The sequence below is a fragment of the Thamnophis sirtalis genome, unplaced genomic scaffold (genome assembly GCF_051295495.1).
Source record: "Thamnophis sirtalis isolate CommonGarterSnake01/CBP01778 unplaced genomic scaffold, rThaSir2_p1.2 scaffold_13, whole genome shotgun sequence".
In the NCBI taxonomy this organism is placed as follows: Eukaryota; Metazoa; Chordata; class Lepidosauria; order Squamata; family Natricidae; genus Thamnophis; species Thamnophis sirtalis.
This window is the reverse complement of record NW_028261393.1, coordinates 38,409,241-38,426,448: the sequence shown is the minus strand read 5'-3', so window position 1 is coordinate 38,426,448 and position 17,208 is coordinate 38,409,241. Positions and strand designations below refer to the sequence as shown.

Genomic DNA, 17,208 nt, shown 5'->3' with positions numbered 1-17,208 from the left:
CTGGAGCAGATCCCTGGCAAGTATTGCTCCCAGGTCAGAACACAAGGATCCCAGTGGGGCTATTGGAGCCCATCCATCCTTTGGTTGCAGGTCAATTCATGACATACCCACCCACCCCAGGGCAGACTAATTTGAAGAATTAGCTCATCTCTTCAGTCTAGATTTTGAAACAAAGAGTTATTTCTTAGTCTTTGAGGAACCTGCTGGAGAGCTGGACTCCAAAGAACAGAAAAAGAAACTAAATCTGATTTAAATGTACCGTAAGAAAATTAAGCAGTCTTCTCCAGCACCATAGTTCAAAGGCCTCAATTCTTTAGCTCTCAGTCTTTCTTATGATCCAACTTTCACAGCCATAAGTTGCAACTGGGAAAACCATACTCTTGACTATACGCACTCCTGCGAGTCCCTTGGACTGCAAGGCGATCAAACTGGTCAGTCCTAGAGGAGATCCACCCTGACTGCTCTTTAGAAGGCCAGATCCTGAAGAGGAAACTCAAATATTTTGGCCACCTAATGAGAAGGAAGGAATCACCAGAGAAAAGCCTAATGCTGGGAAAGATTGAGGGCAAAAGAAGCACGGGACAGCAGAGAAAGGGCGTTGGTACTTACCTGATACGCCTCTTCTCATAGTGGGGGGAGGAGTATCCAGGATGGGTGTTGACTTTGTCCTCTCATGATTGGATGAGTCAGATAAGCTCTTTGGGTAACGCCCCCTGGCCAGCAGGACTACCCATTCTTTTGACGAAGAGCTCCATCCGACTCGTTGCACCATTCACTCCAGACTCTTAATTCAGTTCTTAGCTTTTATCGTCTTCAACATCAATATTTATATAACTTCATAAAACTGTGAACATAAAACTTAGTCGTACAAACATAGTCAGGGAGGGACTGGATACTCCTCCCCCCACTATGAGAAGAGGCGTATCAGGTAAGTACCAACGCCCTTTCTCCATAGTGAGGGGGGAGGAGTATCCAGGATGGGACGTACCAAAGCCTGCACGTCCCTAGGGAGGGAGACCCCAGAGGCCCCATGTCCCCCGCTTGTGCCAGTTGAGGCGTGGGCTCCGCCCTGTGAACCACCTGCAACGCCCTGCGTCCAAGAGGCCCTGCGTCCAAGAGGCTTTTGCCCTGCGGGGTAAAGAGTCCAGTTTATGGTTCCTAGCAAAGGGAGAGGGGGAAGCCCACGTGGCTGCCCTGCAGATTCCGGCCAGGGCTGTCTGCGTGGCCCAGGCCCTGGATGTGGCTGCGCTCCGCGTGGAGTGAGCTGTGATATGATTGGTGTCTGTAAGCCCTGTGATTGGTATGCAGTGGCAACGCAGGTTTGCAACCACCTACCTATTGTGGTGGAAGTCACCCTGTTACCCAGGCCCCTATTTGGAAGGAAACAAACAGAGCTTCGGATTTCCTGACTGGCCTGGTTCTCCTGAGAGAATCCTCAGGGCCCTCCTTATGCCCAGAGTGAGCCCCTTCTTTCCCCCCGTCTGGACAGAAGTTGGGCAAATCAGTTCCTGGGTTTGATGGAAGCAGAAGCCCACCTTGGGATGAAGGGCGTAACCCCACTCTGTCTTAGTGGGGGAAGCAGAGACCCTCCCCGGTGGAGAGCTTGCAGTTCATATATCTGCCTGGCGGGGGGGATGGCCACCAGAAAGGCCACCGTGAGAATCAGGAACTTAATGGAAGCTGTTCGTAAAGGCTCAGATGGAGCACCTATTGGAGCGTCCCCTACCCTGTGTAAGTCCCGGGAATGGTACTTGAACGCTGCGTGCGGTTTGGGGTTGGAAGCCCCCTTGAGGAATTGTCTGACCACAGGAAGGTGAGTCAAGCTCTGGTTCCTGCCACGCAGGACAACTGGCGAGAAGTCTGGGACCTGTCTCCTAATTGTGTTAGAAGCTAACCCTCTGTCCCGGCCTGCCTGGAAGAGGTCCAGAATCTGAGGCACTGAGGCCTGGCTAGGATTGTGCCCCAGGGAATTACACCATGAGGCAGAGGCCTGCCACATGGAGCCATATATACGCTCTGTGGAAGGTGTGCGGGCAGTCTGGATAGTCTGCATCACCCTGGGGGGGGGGGGGAGGGTCTTTCCCCAGGATGCTCCGTTCCAAGAGCTAAGCGGTCAGCTGGAGCCATTGACGGTCTGGGTGCTCCAGCGACCCCTGGTTAAGGGATATTCCCTCCAGGGGGAATCTCCATGGCCTCTCCGTTGAAGGCGACTGGAGCTCTGCAACCACAGTCTCCGGGGCCAGAGAGGCACCAAGAGAACCCCTTCTGCCCCCTCCCGAAGGGTTTCCCATATGACCCTGGGGATCAGGGGTAAGGGCGGAAGGCATACCGACAACCCCTGCTCCAGGGGCTTCGCAGATCGTCCGCCCCTTCTGCCCCCCCCCCCCCCAATGTCTGGTACCTGGAGATGACCCTCAGGAGCTGAGCGTTGAGGGCGTGGCGGATAAGTCGATCTCCGGGTGTCCGAAGCACTTTGCCATTTCCTTGAAGATTGCTGGCTGCAGCTTCCGCTCCAAACTGTCCCCTTGGTCCGGCTGAGCCAGTCGGCTCTGATGTATCCCACCCCTGCTATATGTTCTGCCCTCAGCGAAAGTTGTCTAAATTCATAGGCTATCTGAGGTGCTTCTGCGATCTCTCATAGTCGGGCATCCCATTCTGAGTTTGTGGTGGGTTCTGGCATGGGGACCAGCCTATCTGACCCTTTTTTCCCCCCGGCCATAAGGGTGCTATGATTCTATGGCTAGGATTAGCGCAGAGATATTCTGAATGTAAACACCGATGGAGTTTAATGGGCGGCCACTAGAGTGTGTGTAACGATGAAGAGAGGAAAGCTAAGGCTCACAATAAAGGCCTGCCACAAAGGTAAAATAATAATAATAACAAGAATCACAACAACAATAATAATAATAAAATAAAATACAAAAAGGGGGGCATCTTCCCGCCTGATAAAACCAAGAAAGCTTAAGGAAACAATTGGTCCCTTGCTGGGAGAAAGTGGCCCGAAGGTGACAGGCAGCAGGGGTAGAGCCGAACTATTTAACTCGTGCTTGGCATCTGTCTTTACCAGCAGGGATAAACTATCCAACCTATCAAAAACAGCACCCCAAATTCAGATTAGGGACCCAAGATGAGATAGGGAAGAAATGGTAGCCTGTCTATCTTAGGCAAGGTCCAATTCCCAGGACCGGGTTACACCCCAGGGATCTGAAGGAGCTGGCGGATGAGATCTCCAAACAACTGAAACTATATCTATCAGAGCTCCTGGAGTACCGGAGAACCACTATAGAATTGCTGATGTGATTCCCCCCCTTCAGAAAGTGAGAAAACCGGCTCGAGAGCCCAAAGCCAACATGGGTTTGTCAAAAACAGATCATACTAGATTAGCCATAGTGAATGTTGTGTTTTATAGTTAATTTTTTATTCACGTTTCTTTTATGTCTTGTTTTGCACTCCCTTCCCCCATTGTTGTAAGCCGCCCTGAGTCCCCTCAGGGAAAAGGGCGGTCTATAAATGTTCAATAAATCTAAATCTACAAATCTTCTTAGATTACGGTGACAACCCTAGTGGACCATAGGAATGCCATTGATATAGTTAACTTGGACTTCAGCAAGTCCTGATAAGGTAGACCATAACCTACTACTACTTTATCTACTACTAGATAAAGTAGAAGACTGAGGATTAGACCTAGTCACACCAGGTGCCTTGGTAACTGGTGTACACACCTGTACTCCTCAATGGGACTGCCTCTTCATGGAAGGAAGAGTGCAGTGAGTCCCCCAAGGCTGAGTGATGAGCCCAGTACTCTTCAACATCTTCATCAGTGATTTGAATGAGGGTGTTAGGTGTGTAAGCTAACATTTGGGATAGCAAAATAAATGCCATGATAGTAGTACTGTTTCTTTAAGCGGTCATGAGAAGGAGCCAGAATGACTGTTAGCTCTCTGTTTGTTAAATGCTGATGGGGGGGGGGGTCATCAGGTTAGCAGGTGACCCCAAGCTGGCAGGAATAGCCAACACTTCAGAATACAGGCTAAAGATACAGAAGGATCTTGGTACCCTTGAACATTGGGCACTACCTAGGGAAATGGGATTCAAAGAGGTAAGGTTCTACCTTTAGGCAACGAAGGTGAAGTGCACAGATACAGAATACCTTGCTCCACAGTAGTAACTGTGAAGGGGATCTTGGAGTCCTGGTGGACCACCCTTTAATATGAGCCAGCGGTGTGCAATAGCTGCCAGAAAACCTAACACAGTTTTTGGCTGCATAAACAGAGGAATAGAATCAAGCTCCCGTGAAGTGTTCATTCCACCTTATAAGGCCTTGGAAAGGCCAGATTGGAATTCTGCATTCAATTTGGTCACCATGATGTAGAAAGGATGTGGGGGTTCTAGGGAGAGTGCAGAGAAGAGCAACAGAGGGATCAGGCTGGAGGCTAAAGCCTATGAAGAACGGTTGCAGGAATTGGGCAGGTCTAGTTTACTGAAGGAAAGACTAGTGGAGACGTGATAGCAGTGTTCCAATATCTCAGGGGTTGCCACAGGGAAGAGGCAACCTGATTATCCTCCAAGGCATCTGAGTGCAGAATTAGAAGTACTGGGTGGAATCTAATAAGGAGAGAAGCAACTTAGAACTGGGGAGAAATTTCCTGACAGTTAGACAATTAATCAGTGGAACAACCTGCCTCCGGACGTTGTGAATGCCCCAACAGTGGAAGATTTTTTAAGCAGCTGTTGGATGGTAATAGCAATAGCAGTTAGGATTATATACTGCTTCATAGGGCTTTCAGCCCTAAGTGGTTTACAGAGTCAGCTGTTAACCATTGAGCTACAGGGCTGACTAGTAATGATAGCCATTTGTCTGAAATGGTGTAGGAATTTCTGCTTAGGCAAGGGGTTGGGCTAGAAGACCTACAAGGTTCCTGCCCCCTCTGCTATTGTATTGCATAGTATTGCATTGTATAGCATTTGCTCTTTGCCTATTCACCCCCACCCTTGGAAAGCCTTGGGGGAGGGGGGTAATCTCTAACCTGATTGGAGGTTCTTCTGTCTCTCCCTGGGGGCTGAATACTCTTCCTCGGCTTGGCCACGTGGGGCCCCTCCCCCCTTCTTTCCAAATGGTTTTGCAAGGCAATTGCCATCGCCCCGCCCTCAGAACTTAGCCACAAAAAACAGCTTTTGTTTTGCCTCCTACTCAGGGGCTTCCCGCCCCTCCCCCCTCCTTCTCCTACTCAAGGAGAATTTTCTTAAGGGTGAAGGAGACTTAGCCCCCCCAAAAAAACGCTGCTCTTGCTGGAAGCCTTTTTCTGATGGCATTCTCGCCAAGTCTCTTTCTCCTCCTTAAAGGAGAGTGTCCTTAAGGGGGGGGGGGGGCTTTTCCTGTTACTATGCAGTTAGAAAGGGAGAGAACGGGCTTTTAGGCAGGATTTATGAAGCACCAAGCCGAAGGGAATCCTCCTCTGGGAGGTGAGGAGTTCTCAGGTTGGGGGGGGGGGGGGTTCGTGCAGTCTTGATTCATCTAGGAAGTAGGGGGGGGGAGATCCACCGCCTGCCTCTAACTCCCTTAACAAGCCTCCTGTTGGCCCTTTGCTGCATCCCCCGCCCTTGGCTAATGCCTCTGCGATGGTTTCTCACCTTTCAAGGGCTCCACAAGCCTCCGGTTGTGGCCGGAGGGCTGAGATTTGAGGCTCTGAGCTGCTGGGGGCAGCCATTTTGGACCATGTGGTTTCAAGATGGCCCCGGCTCCAAATTCAAACGGCTCCTCCTTGCTGGAGCACATGGAAATGGCTTTTGCCTTTGCAGGCTTGCCATGGTTGCAGCTCTCTCCCCTGTCTTCCGCAGCTCTAAGCCTTTCCGGCTCTCACCTTGTCGGCTGCCAGCACAGGTGTTCCAGGGTATTTTAGCCAGCTTCGTGGCTCAACCCGAGGGGAGCAGAGGAGCGCTTCTGCTCCTGATTAGCCTCTGCATCAAGGGCTGCTTCTAGGAAGCATATTGCCCTCTCCTCCTGCCTGCCCGGCAATTGTCCTCCCTGAGTGACTCCGTCTCACTCAGTGGCCAGGGCAGCGTGCCGCCCCAGGGGGCTTGTGGCAGTCCAGTCCTTGCAGGAGGAGGCTGTGTTCGATGAAGGGAGGCAGGATTCGCCGGATCCAAGTTTATTTTCCTTACTCCTTTGTAAATTACTGGAGTTACTGAGTAGTGCAACTTTTCCTTGAGGAGATGAGTCAGAAGAATGGGTAGTCCTGCTGGCCAGGGGGCGTTACCCAAAGAGCTTATCTGACTCATCCAATCATGAGAGGACAAAGTCAACACCCATCCTGGATACTCCTCCCCCCTCACTATGGAGAATAAAGTGGCTGGATGGAGTCAGCGAAGCAGTCGGCGTGAGCTTCAATGGACTCCAGGGGATGGTAGGGGACAGGAAGGCCTGGAGGAACGTTGTCCATGGGTCGTGATGGGTCAGACATGACTTCACAACTAACAACAACAAAATTAAACAGTAAGTCAATTAAAAGCCAGTTTCGTGTAATGATTAAGGCAGAAGGCTAGAAGCCAGGAGATCGTAAGTTCTAGTCCCATATTTGGGTGATCTTGGGCCAGTCCCTTTGTCTCAGCCCTGGAAAGCAAGCAATGGCAAACCACTTTTGAAAAATCTTGCCAAAAAATCTGCAAGGACTTGTCCAGGCAGTCTCTGAGATCAGATACAACTGAACGGAAGTAAACTTGATCACTTTGCATTTATTTAGCAATTTCCCCTTCTTATGGTGAAAACTGCATGGCTGTAGCAATTTCTGGAGCTTCAAACCCATTTTGGAGAGAGGAAGGGAGAAACACTGTGTTTTATGCCATTTGTGGGGGAAATCATGGAGAGGGCACAAGGATTCAAGTACTTTCACCATCCCAAGGGAGCCATGTTAAGTAATAAACACAAAGAGCTGGAATCCTTTTTAATAAAAACCAAGCCTCTCTTGGTGTTAAAATGAAAGAGGAAACACACTGGTCACACTGTGGGCAATATCCTGCCAGGGAAGGATACTGGTGAAGCAGTTGCGTGATAAATCAAGAGGCCTAGCAAGCAAGGAAGTTCTAGCTCTCTTCATGAAAAATCAGAAACGGGGAAAGTTCTTCCTTCCATGCGCAAATTGTTGTTGTTTTTTAAATGAACAGGGAAAAGAGGAAGAAGATGGGAAATGATGTTCGTTGAGGTCCTCCAAAGTTGAATTTAATAAAAGAAAAGCCATCATTTGGAGAATTTTGTAATTTAGAAATTACAAGAAAAAGAAAAGGCTAGGCAAAAGGGTTCAGAGAAGAGAATATAAGAGAAATGAAGTTTCTGAGAGACTAAGAGAAAATGATTGAAAGGAGGAAAGACGAAAAAGGATTTACTAGTAGAATAGAGTGAAATTCGGTAAATATAGCCAATGGTATATAGCTAATATGATGTGAGGGAAATAGATTAATACTATTAATTGTGGATAATTAACCACCGTAAGTGAAATGTTTGCTATACAAAATTAAATTTGAGGATATATGTTATTGAGAGTAAAACAGAATAATAGATGAAAGTGAAATGTTAAATTTGATTAACTTGGAGGGGCAAATAATGATATTGCTTATAGATTAAGAAGAAATTAAAGTTAAGCTGGAAAATATGGAAAGAAAATAAAATGGCTGAAAGGCGAAATGGAAATATGATGTAAAATGAACTATGCACAATAGAAGATGTAAAGGGGGAAACCCAAGCAACATTTTGTTTATAAAAGAAGTTAAAACATGTAATAAAAAAATCTTTGTTTCAAAAAAGAAAAAGAAAAGAGGAAGAAGATGGGAAAGGATGTTTGTTGAGGTCCTCCAAAGTCAAATTTAATTATAGGAAAACCACCTTTAGAGAACCTTATGAAAGTCCTTTTCCATCTCCTTTTCCCTGTTTTTTTCCTTGGTCATCATAGTAACACAACAGAAAGCTTAGTAAATTAGTGGAGGAAGCATAAAAAAGAGCAGGTCTTTAGTAAAAATGTAATAAACTGGCATCAATAAAAGGAACATCTTGTTTCTGGCAGCGGCTAGTAAAATGCTTCCAAGACATGAAATAGTAGAATATGAGAGGCAGCAGACAGAACAGTTCATATATTCCTTTTTGCATTATTACTCAGTTTTTTCCCTTAAAAGGGAAGATGATCTTTCCCAACCAGCTTCATAACCACAACCCATTGAGCACTGTCCCATTTTAAAAGGCAAAGCACATCGATTCCTAAGCCAGTGTTTCTCAACCTTGGTGACTTTAAGTCCTGTGGACTTCAACTCCCAGAATTCCCCAGCCAGCAGAGCAGAGCTGGCTGGGGAATTCTGGGAGTTGAAGTCCACAGGACTTAAAGTCACCAAGGTTGAGAAACACTGTCCTAAGCACTTCCAATACTGCAAAGTATAGAACACTCTTCCAAAGTCTTAAAAGCAAGCCATCCTGAATATTCTTTTCACTTTTTTGAACAGGATCTTGACCCCCTCGGAGAACCCCTTGCCCCCCGTCCCCCAGATTTTGTTGGCAAGCAAGATGGCCGGTGCTGCTTTCAAAGAAGAGTTTAACACTGAATTAAGCGGTGACCAGCACCAGCCTACAGCATCTGTGTGGGCATGAGACGATTGCAATTCCATTCATGGCTAGCAGCTTTCTTGGGTACTTTTCATGCATAAATGTACTGGAGCAGCCCTACTGCAATTCAACAAAGGCATGGATAACTGTTGCCAAGTTCTGTAAATGTGCTCCCCAGCTTTCATCTGAAAATTGCCATAGGGCACTGCTAGGAAGCCCCTCACACACACACACACTTCAAGAACACTTCCAGAGGAGTTGCGCTGAATTCCAGCCCTGAGCCAGATTTCCTTACAGACATTTGGATTCCTGGTTTGTCTGGCTTTCATTTCAGCTTGTTCACCCTCATCCCACATACTACTGAACTGAAGCAACATCTGAGGCCAATTTGCTTGGGGTTAATGACAGGCAGCAATAAAACTACCATTATTGAAACACTGATGAAAACTCACAGCAAAGCTCCAGCTGATTTCTTTTGCATTGCTGGCAAATAAGGGAACAAGATGAGCCCCACGAGGCACCCCAGGCTAATGGCCATGCTGACAAGCAAGGAAACCAGCCCTTTCCACTCACCAGGCATGTAATAAGCAACCAACTGCTGCCAGGGGGGGCTGTAGAGTAACCGATCAACGCTCCAATCATCAATCAGGAGACTCCATCCCACATCCTGACCAAAAGCAGGTCTGAAATGGACCAGATCACTTCTAGATATAACGAGGATACATTTCTCAAGAAGCCTTTGCCAACTTGATCTCCCTGGCCAAGAATGAAATATTTGCAGTTGGTCAATACTTCCAGGAGTCATACAATTCCAGCAGTCAAACCTTGATATGAAGGAAGGACTCTTTTATTTTACTGGGCTAATTCAGAGTTGTTAAGTTATGGTCTTGTAACTTAGCTCTTTTAAGCAATAAGGAACAAAGCCTACTTCCCCCCAAAAAAATTTTTTTAATTATCCTAACCTAAAAAGAACCATAGAGCCTTGATGGTGAACCTATGGCACACACGGAAACATTTCTTTGGGCATGCAACACGTTGCCCTGTCAGCTCCAGCGTGCATGTGTATGCTGGCCAGCTGATTTCGGCCTTCATTTTCAGACATTTTTCACCCTCCGGAGGGCAAAAAACAACCCAACTTGGAGACCGGAAGTTCAGAAACAGATTTCTGGTTTCCATGTTGGGCCATTTTTCTCCCTCTGGAGGAAGCCTCTGGAGGGTGAAAAATGGCCCAACATGCAAACAGGAAGACAGGAAATGGGTCTGGGGGGGGCAGTTTTCGCCCTACCCAGGCTCCTAGAAAGGAGGGCAAAAAATCGGTCCACCGTGCCATTGCACACCAAAAGTGGGGGGAGGGCAGGGTGGTCACACGCTCAAGAGGGGGTTGCACGCACATGTGCATGGGGAGGGTATGCACGCGCACTACCCCCCACACACACACACGCTCCCCCCGCTTTTGGCACGCGATGGCAAAAAGGTTAGCCATCACTGCCCTAGAGTAACTAACCTTAAATTTTAACTAAGCATTCTTTTAAAAAAAAATCAAGTCACAAAGATGATAGAATTCTTTTATTCCTTAAGCCTAGAAAGACAAATCAAAATCCTTTTGCTTCCATGGGTTTTGCTCTCCTTTTAGTAGCCCTGATAATGATTATGAAAGTATTCAACATACAAATATACACAGATGTAAACCAGGCATAGGTATCCTCAATTTCTATGAAGATTCTCAGTCATCCAGTTTATGATGGTCCCAAAGGTGCTTTTTCAAAAGGTAACTGGAGGTGTTTTACTTCTCTTCCAAGAAAGTTCCTCAGTTCTGTAGAAGCTTTTTGGATGAGAAGAGAAATGACTTCAATGAAAAAAGGAAAAAAATCCAGCTGCCTTTTGAAAAAGCACCTTTGGGAGAAGTATCCTCCATGCATCCGGAGAATAAACGCACTTCAGGCACGGCTGCTTTCTTTAGCCATTCACTACGGAGTTGGAAAGCAATAAAGTGCTACCGTCTACAAAGCTGTACAGAAACGCCACACTTCTGCTCTGCTCAGAAGACAACTCTGGAATTGTGATGAATCCCTGACAACACAAATAGCTCTATTTTGAGGTCAGGGGAAGAACTTTTTCAAAAACTTAATTCTGAAGGCTGTTCGCAAATGTTGAAGGCACCAAGTTTTAAGAAAGATAGTTTATCTGTTCAACCACCAAGGCCCTGGATTTTGCTGTTATGAGACAAAATGAAGATATTGTATCACAAGGCTGCTTCACCCTTAGATATTAACTGATCATTACAGAAATCAAACAAACATACTGAATGCAAGCCAGAGGCATGGAAATAACCAGCAAGACTACTGCCAACTTGTAATTTCTATTCTAGTACAAGTGGAAAGTTATTAAACACACAAGGAGTAATCAAAGTACTGGCATAATAAATATTTTAATTCAATTTTCTATTAAATTAGTTTTATTTCTGACCACAGCTTCATTTTGTCCTGTCCACTTTCTAGGGGTCAGGGGTCAGCAACCTTAAACACTCAAAGAGCCACAAAGGTCCTAACCGGAAGCCCCCGGTTCAATTCTGGAGCCAACCGGAAGTCCGCTTCCCCCACCATAGTCTCCTCCTAGTGTGGCGTCCTTTTTCCTCTACCTGTCTTAATCAAAAGCCCTATCAATTGTGAAGCTGCAGCAGAGGGATGAAAGAGCCACATGCGGCTCCGGAGCCTCAGGTTGCTGACCCTTGTTCTAGATTATGTTGTGCAAACAAATCTGGGCTGCAAAAGTCCAGGCAGCCATGAGAGGGCAGCAAAGTGATACAAGAAACGGGGAGCTTTAACAGTCATCAACTGCTTATTTCTGGGCTTTGCAGGTCAGACAGGGCAGGACCAGGAATGTGGCCCCACACATGATTGGGAAAAAGTTGCACATACCTGCTGTAATCTCTGAGGAGAAGATAAGGAATATGAGTCACCAACTCCTTCAGCTTGCAAGGAATCTTACTAATACCCTGAGGCTGGTGGAGGCCTTGGTTGGCCCTCAGACCCATAAACCCTTCCCAATGTAATTTTAATGTAACAAAAAGAAATTATTAAATGAAGAATCACATGAACAAATTAATTCAAATTAATTTGAATTAACCACATTCAGGTTTCCTCTTGAAGCAAGACCCCTGTTGCGCCAGTCCCTCCCTCCCTCCCTCTCAGCCCAGCCCACCTCACAGGGTTGTGGAGAAACAAGATACCCCTAAAGAAGGAGTATTAGGTATGTTTCCTGCCTTGGGTTATTTACAAACATAATAAAGGTGGGATTAAAATAAATAAATAATCTAAGACTTAATCTTGCATCTGAGATAGGCAGCTCTAGAAATTGAATAACACAAAAAATAAATAACACCCCAGTGAAGATTTCTGCCTGGGAAAAGGGGCACTTGTCAGACCATCAGGGTAATTCTGGCACACTTAAAGCAAGAGTGCTACTCAGGCTCACTCAAGACATACTTTTGCCTTAAGAAGGTTAAGTGTGCATTCTTAGTTTATCATTTACAGCAATTGCAAACACAAAGACACGTTTTTTCTCAAACTTGGCAACTTTTAAGGTGTGTAGACCTCAACTCCCAGGGCTTCCTGGCCGGCTGGGGAATTCTGGGAGTTGAAGCCCACTCTCCTCCAAGTTGCCAAAGTGGAGAAAAGTTGCACGAATAGATCCCAGGAATTCTGACTTTGTTTTGTTTTACTTTTTTAATATGAAATCAGATCAGACAAAACAGTTTCGATCCATGATCACTGGAAGCAAGGACAACTGACCCAGGGGAATCAAGAGTTCACCTGGCAACTAGCACGTGCTTACTCTGGCCATCAGTGGTGCCTAAATGACCCCTGCCCAAAGGACTAGGAATTTGATTCGGAAGGCTGAATACAGAGACAGCCTCATGCTTTTGCTTCCCAGATCCACCTTCAAGCTATGAAATCACAGCTCTAGATGGCTGCAAATGTACCCAATGTCTGAAAATGCAGATTTGTTGCTGGTGGCCCCATGCCTGGGGGGGGAGGGGAGGGAGGGAGAGAGGGAGGAGTCGGCGCAGAAGGGAGACGGCCTCCGAAGGAACAGGAAGAGAGGAGAAGGGGGGGCTCTTATGACATCCGCCTTCTCAAGAGAAGGTTTTCAAACCCTACCATAGGGCTAGCCTGGCATGTCAAAAAAAAGCCCTCCTCCTGTCTAGGAACAAAGCAGTCATTTGCCTTCTTTCTTTCTAAAAATGGCAGTTTAAAAAAAAACCTGAAGAAAAAAAGCTGCAGCTCCATCTCATTTCAAAGGTTATACCACTCAAGTATCAGATGCCCATCTCTTTAAAGAAGCTATTGTACAACCCAAGGAACAAGGAGTTAGAGAATCAAACTGATCTTTCTCGCCAGCAGTGAGAGGGGGGAGGCGGGGGGGGGGAATCCACTCACAATACCCTTAGTATTTTAAGGAAGCTGTGCGTTGCATTTCCCCCACCCCCATCTAGGCCGCTTTGAAAAACATTCTCCTGTTGTGAGCGAATCAAACCAGTCTCTTATTTTGCTCCTTCAAAGTTTTTTCAGCTAAAAAATAAGTCAAGATGGTCCCTTCTCGTTTCTCTTGGAATCTTTTCTCCTAAAATTTTCCTGTTTTTCCCCCAAAAGGAAGTCAAGTACAGACTTGACACGCTCCACTTAGCACACCTCACCTTCCTTAGCCAAGGAAGCCATTCCAGTCAAGCTCAGACAAGGCTCTGCAACAACTCCAAGCTCATCTTACCAGCTCCAAACTAACATATTCTCGGCACAGTGATTGCAATGATTTCAGTTCAAAACTTATTCTTCCAAAGCCAGTAGTCAGAAAGATATAGCTTATTGCAACTTATGTCAGCTATGGATATTTCAGCATCCCAGGGAAAAACTATGAAATTCCATTTTGAAAGAGGCAAGGAAGAATACAAGATATGGAAGCTCTCCAAAGTGGCTGGCCCTCGTCCAACAGAAGGCAGCAAAACCAGGCCAACCACAAATGTGATTAGCAAACCGGGGAGCTCCCATCAATCCCCCAAGACAAGGTGCTCCAGGAACATGCCTCCAGTCTCCAGGCACATGAGCCATGTGCTGCTCCCCAGGCCACGCACCCCCCAACTGTAGCTGGGAACTCTGCTTTGCTCCTGGCATCAACAGTTTCTCCTGCAGGGCTCAATCTCTCTGCACCATCCGACTTATTTTTAACTTAAAGAATATTACAAAACAACACAAGTTAATAGGCCAGCCTCCAAGGGCAGCAGTCCCATTGGCATTCTTCAAAAATAAACATGGCTTCATTTGGCAGGGTGCCAACCAATCCCATGCAAAGATGCAGGTAAGGCAGGTGAGCGGGAGCATCCCAGAAGGGATGGCACAGAGCATCTCTCCAGCACTGCTGCCCTCTGGTAAAGGACCAGTTTGTAAACAGCTGTGCCCACACAGCAGCCATTCTTATGAGCAGCCACAGGCAACCAGTGACAATTCTCAAAAGCGCAAAGCTCTCCACAAGTTACCTTGCCCTGGGTCCCTAGAACTGGAACCCTAGTTGCTCAGCAGTCTCTAACTTTCCACAGGGATCCAACTACAATTCTTGACAGCATCAAAGTCCCCAGGGCCCACATCTTGCAATGGTATGTCAGAATGACTTTGGGGGAAAGGAGCAAAGAGATGTTGCCTAGGAGTGGCCAGATAAGAGGGCACAACCTGTGGCTAGGTGGGGCAAGGGACTTAGAAGGAACCCTCCCCAAGATCTCAGGCTTGCAGAATTAATTGTACTTTCACATTCTGTTCATGTAGCTTTGCCATAAAGCAGAATTAATCTTATCTGGTTGTGTTCCCTATCTGGTTGATCTGGTAAGGTTGACACATTCAAGGAAATTGCTTCTGTTTTAGACTTGGGATGATGTCCACAATACTGGATTGCAAATCCCTTAGACCAGAGCAGGGCATTGTACAGCCCCAGGGTTACATCTGACCCATTGAGATCACTTAGAAATTAGAAATCAAATGTAAACAAGTGTATATACCATGCACACAATGCAACTACGTTGCTTTTTTTAAAATTTTAAGGCAACTATTTTTCAGTTTACACATGTGCCTGCATGCCTCCACACCTTCAGTTCCATTGGTTCAGCCCTCTACAACAGACCCAGTTTGTCATGTTGGTCTCTTGGGAAAATTACCCCTCCTCCCCTTAGACCCATCGTTGCTACTACTGAGGGTAGGTGCAGTTTTCGCTTCTTTGCAATAAAGGTGGACCGTCCCCCTTTTTTGCTCAGGTTTCTGGATCTCCAAAGAATCAGCTTCCCTTGCAACTCTTCCACCAGGGCCCTTCTGCACCAGGAGTCAGGAGATCCCCCCAGGCCTGGAAGGAAGAAGGCCTATCTTCCATCTCTGGGATCTCCAGACAAAGGAGGCTTCAGAGAGGAACTACTGGGAAAGGCCTCTGCCTATGCCCGAAGGAGTCCATCCAACTTTCCCCACCGAGGCAACGGTTATGGGAGAAAGGTATGAGCTACTGAAAGCCATTGAAGCAATGCAAAGAAATACACCAAAAGCAGCTGGCCAGACATTATGGCGGGCAGGTCCTGCTGCCTGGGGAATTCTGGGAGTTGAAGGCCTTACAGCAGGGGTGTTCAAACTTGGGAACTTTAAGACTTGTGGACTTCAACTCCCAGAATTCCCCAGCCAGGGAAGCCCTGAAGTTGCAGTTGCAAACCTTGGAGGTCATGAGAAGTTGGGCAAGGCTGCTCCAAGATCTAAGCTAGGGATGTCCAAACTAATCTGGATCACTTGCTTATGGCCGGAAGTCTCCTTTAGTCCCAGCACCACAGTCTGTAAAACACAGTGTATGATTGAACACAGAGGTCTTCAAACTTGGCAACTTGAAGACGTGTGGGCTTCAACTCTGCTGGCTGGAGAATTCTGGGAGTTGAAGTCCACAAGTCTTAAATTTCCCAAGTTTGGACACCCTTGCCCTACAGCTTAAAGTTGCCGAGGTTGAGAAAAACGTTGAGGCACGCAGACAATGGGAGTCCCAGCAAGGGAAATGGGAGCTTTTCTTCATTAAAAAAAAACAACCACCACGCCATCTCAAAATGTCCCTTCCCAGCTGAAGCACCGACGGCCACCCGCCGCTGGTCCCAACACTGAGCAACAACGGCAGGCCGGACTGGCCCTTTCCGCCCTCAAGGAACCGGGACTCTCTTACTCGACGGGCGAGGGGAGGAGGAGGGGGAGCCGGGTCTAGCCTGCAGAAGCGCCTCCCTGGCTGCCTCTCCAGCCTGGACGCCTCTGGGCCTCACGTGGGCAAATGGCCACGCGGGGGGAAATTCTGCCCTTGCTAAAACTCCCTCCCGGAGCCGCCGCCCCTCCGCCTTAAGAGCGGGAAAGCTCCGGCCTCTGCCCTCCTCCACCCCTCAGCAGCCGCGGCATCCTCCTGCCAGCCGCAGCGCAGCCGGCGATGCTCCGCGGGGCGGCCTTCCTGCCCGGCCAAGAATCGAGGGGGGGAGGCCGGCCGGGAGCGGGACCCGGAGAGGCTGGGCCGCCTCGCCCCTTCCACCCCACGGTAGCGAGGCCCACTTTCCCACGGGCGAGCACCGGCATCCGGCCCGGCCGCTGCCGACTGGTCAGCCGAGCACGGCGGTTCCCAGACAGACCCCCGCGCGGACCCCGATTCAGCCACGCTGCTCCCGAGGAGGAAGGCGGGTCTGTGGGAAAGCTGCCGCGCCCACCGCCCCTCCCTGTGCTCCTTCCCGCCCGACGGCAGCCCGGCGCTCCAACCCCGGTGCCATGGGGGGGGGGGACTCCGACCGGCTCCCCACGGCCGGCCCTGAGGTCACTGGGCGACTCCCGCCCATCGCCGCCTCGGGCCCGGCTATCTCGCCCCCCGCCGCCGGACTTTCCGCCGCGCCAAGCGCTTTCCTCGGGCGGGGTCCGCCTGGCGCAGCGGGCGAGACTGCTGGTAGCGCCGCCAGGGACTGGCCCGGCTCGCTCCGAGGTCGAGGGACTCGTCCCCTACCCAGCGGCCGTGGGCGGAAGCGGCCAGCGCGTGTGCGAGGGGGGTGCGCCCCGGCCTGGGCCCCTTTCCGAGAACGACGCCCCCATTCACGGCCGGAACGGCGGAGCGACACCTCTGCCTCCCCCCGATGTCCGGCTCAAGAAAGCTCCACGGCCGGTACGAGGGGAGACCCTCGCGGGCGCCCCCGGCGCTCCCTCCCTGTCCCCCCCCCCGGGAGACGCCCTTCCGCTCCGCGCACTCTGAACAGCCGCGATGCGATGCGACGCCGCTGGAGAAGAGGCGCCCCCCTGACCGCTGTTTCCCCGGCCCGGACTCTCCCCCTCCCCCCATCCGTACCGTTTTCGGCATCGTGCCGGCGGGCTGGGCGTCCTGGGGCTGCGGGCGTCTCGGCTGGGAGCTTCGCTGAGCGGCGGGAATGACTCGTCGGCAGGCTAAGAGCCTCGGCCAAGCGCGCCGCCTTTATTCGGGGCCGGCGCTCTGGAGCCCCCGCCCCGACGCTCCTGCCGCTCTCCCGCCCTTCCCGGGCGGGCCTCGCGCCCTCCCCGCCTCGGGGTTTCCCCGGCTCTGCGCCCTATGTGATGGGCGCC

General features: G+C 49.1%; 1 protein-coding gene across 1 annotated transcript in view; it reads right to left on the bottom strand.

The window, feature by feature from the left end:
- The window catches only part of MSN (moesin), a 74,599-nt gene extending 57,486 nt beyond the window's left edge, over window positions 1-17,113 (bottom strand). Inside the window, exon 1 of the mRNA XM_087728150.1 lies at window positions 16,958-17,113. Coding sequence (XP_087584276.1) covers window positions 16,958-16,969 — 12 coding nt within the window. The 5' untranslated portion in view covers window positions 16,970-17,113. The remainder of the gene's footprint in view (window positions 1-16,957) is intronic.
- Between the last annotated feature and the right edge of the window lie 95 nt (window positions 17,114-17,208).